This window comes from Limulus polyphemus, unplaced genomic scaffold, assembly GCF_000517525.1.
Source record: "Limulus polyphemus unplaced genomic scaffold, Limulus_polyphemus-2.1.2 Scaffold8132, whole genome shotgun sequence".
Taxonomy (NCBI): Eukaryota; Metazoa; Arthropoda; class Merostomata; order Xiphosura; family Limulidae; genus Limulus; species Limulus polyphemus.
Window position 1 is genome coordinate 19,001 of NW_013673742.1, and position 3,075 is coordinate 22,075.

Below are 3,075 nucleotides of genomic sequence, written 5' to 3' on the forward strand. Positions count from 1 at the left end.
CATGTGTATACTTGCACAGTGTGCTGGTGTAAGTTTTTTACATGTGTATACTTGCACAGTGTGCTGGTGTAAGTTTTTTACATGTGTATACTCGCACAGTGTGCTGGTGTAAGTTTTTTACATGCATATACTCGCACAGTGTGCTGGTGTAAGTTTTTTGCATGCATACACTCGCACAGTGTGCTGGTGTATGTTTTTACATGTGTACACTGGCACAGTGTGCTGGTGTAAGTTTTTACATGTGTACACTCAGATGCAGTGATTCAGTAATCCTACTTTTTCCTCACTGTATTGGTTGTACAAAAAATATTTCATGCAGTTCTCCTCTATACATTTTAGAACACAGAATGTATAAGGCATTAGAACAGAATGTTCTATAATTTATAATTTATGTGGTTTTGTAACTGTATTGTCGAACAGAAGGATACGTATTGGATATAGTACCCTTATGTATCTTACAACAGAAGGATAAGTATTGGATATAGTACCCTTATGTATCTTACAACAGAAGGATAAGTATTGGATATAGTACCCTTATGTATCTTACAACAGAAGGATACGTATTGGATATAGTACCCTTATGTATCTTACAACAGAAGGATAAGTATTGGATATAGTACCCTTATGTATCTTACAACAGAAGGATAAGTATTGGATATAGTACCCTTATGTATCTTACAACAGAAGGATAAGTATTGGATATAGTACCCTTATGTATCTTACAACAGAAGGATAAGTATTGGATATAGTACTCTTATGTATCTTACAACAGAAGGATATTGTACCCTTATGTATTTCTAACAGGAACGTGGCTACTTTTATGGCCTTGTGCTTGGAGTATTGGATTGGCTACACCGGCAGGCCACTTTCCCGATCCATACTATTTAGCATTGTTTGCAGCTGGGGCATTACTGATGCGAGGAGCTGGCTGTACTGTAAATGACATGTGGGATAAAGACATAGATAAGCAGGTCTGTAAGACATTAAGTAATATGGGTTAAAAACACAAGTTTGCTGACAATATTTTTGCGATGAACATTTTTACAAACTCATGTAAAATGTGATGTGTTATTTGACAATAGTTATTTATAGGTAAAGATAAGTTCACATAATCGTTAATCACAACTGTATATTTGAGTTAAAGTTATATGGAATTCTACAATAAAAGTGAGCAAGTCACTAAATGAATATTTCTAATTGTGTATAAGTAAGCAGTAAAGATCCTTCTCTATATAATTTTTAACAACCATCTTTCAGAATTTTTTAACAGTAGCATCAGCTTATGTGAACATTTTTGTGTCTTTGGCTTTGTTTCGTGTATTTTCTTGCTGTAAACAAGACTATAAATTCAGTAATTGGCTATCTGAAGCAGCTTTCTGCTAATTACACCAGTTCTTGTGTTTTTAGATTTTTTAAAGGTGAAGAGTACATATTTGGATGACTTCAGTGTCGGGGAAAAATCTATTTGTTTTTATTATTATTATAAGGATGATGTAAGAGAAGATTCAGTGGAACATGTCTTCAAATGTAACATTACTTCAGGAAAGATAACAGAATATTGGAAAGAGGGCTGATATGGACTGCTAGAGAATAACTGTGAATATAGGCTTAAGAACATGGACTTACTTTCTCTAAAGTATAAAGAAACAGTGATTTTATTCAGGTTTTTAAGATGATAAGAATTAGGATGGTCAATTTAAATTATTAGGCTAAACTTTTGAATACCAGATGCAGACTATTAACTGACAAAATGATTTCTCTGCTAAAGTGATAAGCTTCTATGATGGTTTCACCTATGATGTGGTGTGCACTTTAAACTGTTATGAGTTTTCCAGATGTAAGGGGCCACATTTATTTTGTTTGGGTGTTTTGATGGGTGGAGGGGGTAACCCTTATTGTATTGCTTTCTATGAGGTTAAGTTTGATAGAATTTCTTTCCACAGGTTGCCAGAACTAAAGATCGTCCTTTAGCCAGTGGTCAGTTGAACATGATAGACGCGTGGGTTTTACTTGGAGGTCAGTTGAGCTTAGCCCTTTTTGTGCTGTTACAGTTGAATTGGTACAGGTAGGGAGTATTTAAATATGTACAACTTCTAGTTGCGAAAGAAATTTTAAATTTAATGTTAGTTTATTTTGAACCAATAGAAAAGAAGATAACATGACAGATCGAGTAATACAGCTCTAGTTAAATATGCTTCTTCTAGGCTAAGCTGACGGCCAAGCATGTAATCAGTGAAGAGAAAAAAAACAGTTTATTGCCATGTTGTTTTGTTTGATTATTGGTTAATGCTGCATTGTGATCCGTTAGGATAAAGTCAGGAAGTTTTCGAAGCTGATTTACACACACACTATCGAACACCACTATTGAAATAAAATGTTTGGAAAACTTAATTTACGAAGATAAAAGCCACATTTTGTTTTTTAGATTTATTAACAGTTAGTGTAAACCTAACGTCTCAGTCTTATTTTTCAGCATTGTACTTGGAGCGAGTTCTTTAGGGTTAGTAGTAACCTATCCACTCATGAAGCGTTTCACTTACTGGCCACAGGTGATGTTAGGTAAATATAGTTTAAACAGAATCTGGAAGACTTATTTTAATATTTGTGGTTAATTAAAATAGTAGAATATTTACAGATCTTAATTAATCTCATCAAATCTAAACTTACTTCATTATATATGGACTCATAATCTTGTTTTATAATATACAGATTTCTTGATCTTAATGATGTAATGTGATGGGAAGTATATAATATTAGGTTATGTAGGCTGTCATAATGTGGTTTAGGGACTGTAATATGACAGGAAGTATATAATATTGGGTTATTCATGTAGGCTGTCAATGTGGTTTAGGGACTGTAATATGACAGGAAGTATATAATATTAGGTTATTTATGTAGGTTGTCATAATGTGGTTTAGGGACTGTAATATGACAGGAAGTATATAATATTAGGTTATTTATGTAGGCTGTCATAATGTGGTTTAGGGACTGTAATGTGACAGGAAGTATATAATATTAGGTTATTTATGTAGGCTGTCATAATGTGGTTTAGGGACTGTAATGTGACAGGAAGTA

The 3,075-nt window shown here is 33.6% G+C and overlaps 1 protein-coding gene across 3 annotated transcripts in view; it reads left to right on the forward strand.

The window, feature by feature from the left end:
• LOC106475140 (4-hydroxybenzoate polyprenyltransferase, mitochondrial-like) overlaps positions 1 to 3,075 on the forward strand; it is an 11,748-nt gene that overhangs the window by 6,514 nt on the left and 2,159 nt on the right. For all 3 annotated transcript variants that reach the window (XM_022379335.1, XM_022379334.1, XM_013935837.2), the window contains 3 exons: positions 805 to 971; positions 1,944 to 2,065; positions 2,474 to 2,559. In XM_022379335.1, the coding sequence (XP_022235043.1) occupies positions 805 to 971; positions 1,944 to 2,065; positions 2,474 to 2,559 (375 nt within the window). The remainder of the gene's footprint in view (positions 1 to 804; positions 972 to 1,943; positions 2,066 to 2,473; positions 2,560 to 3,075) is intronic.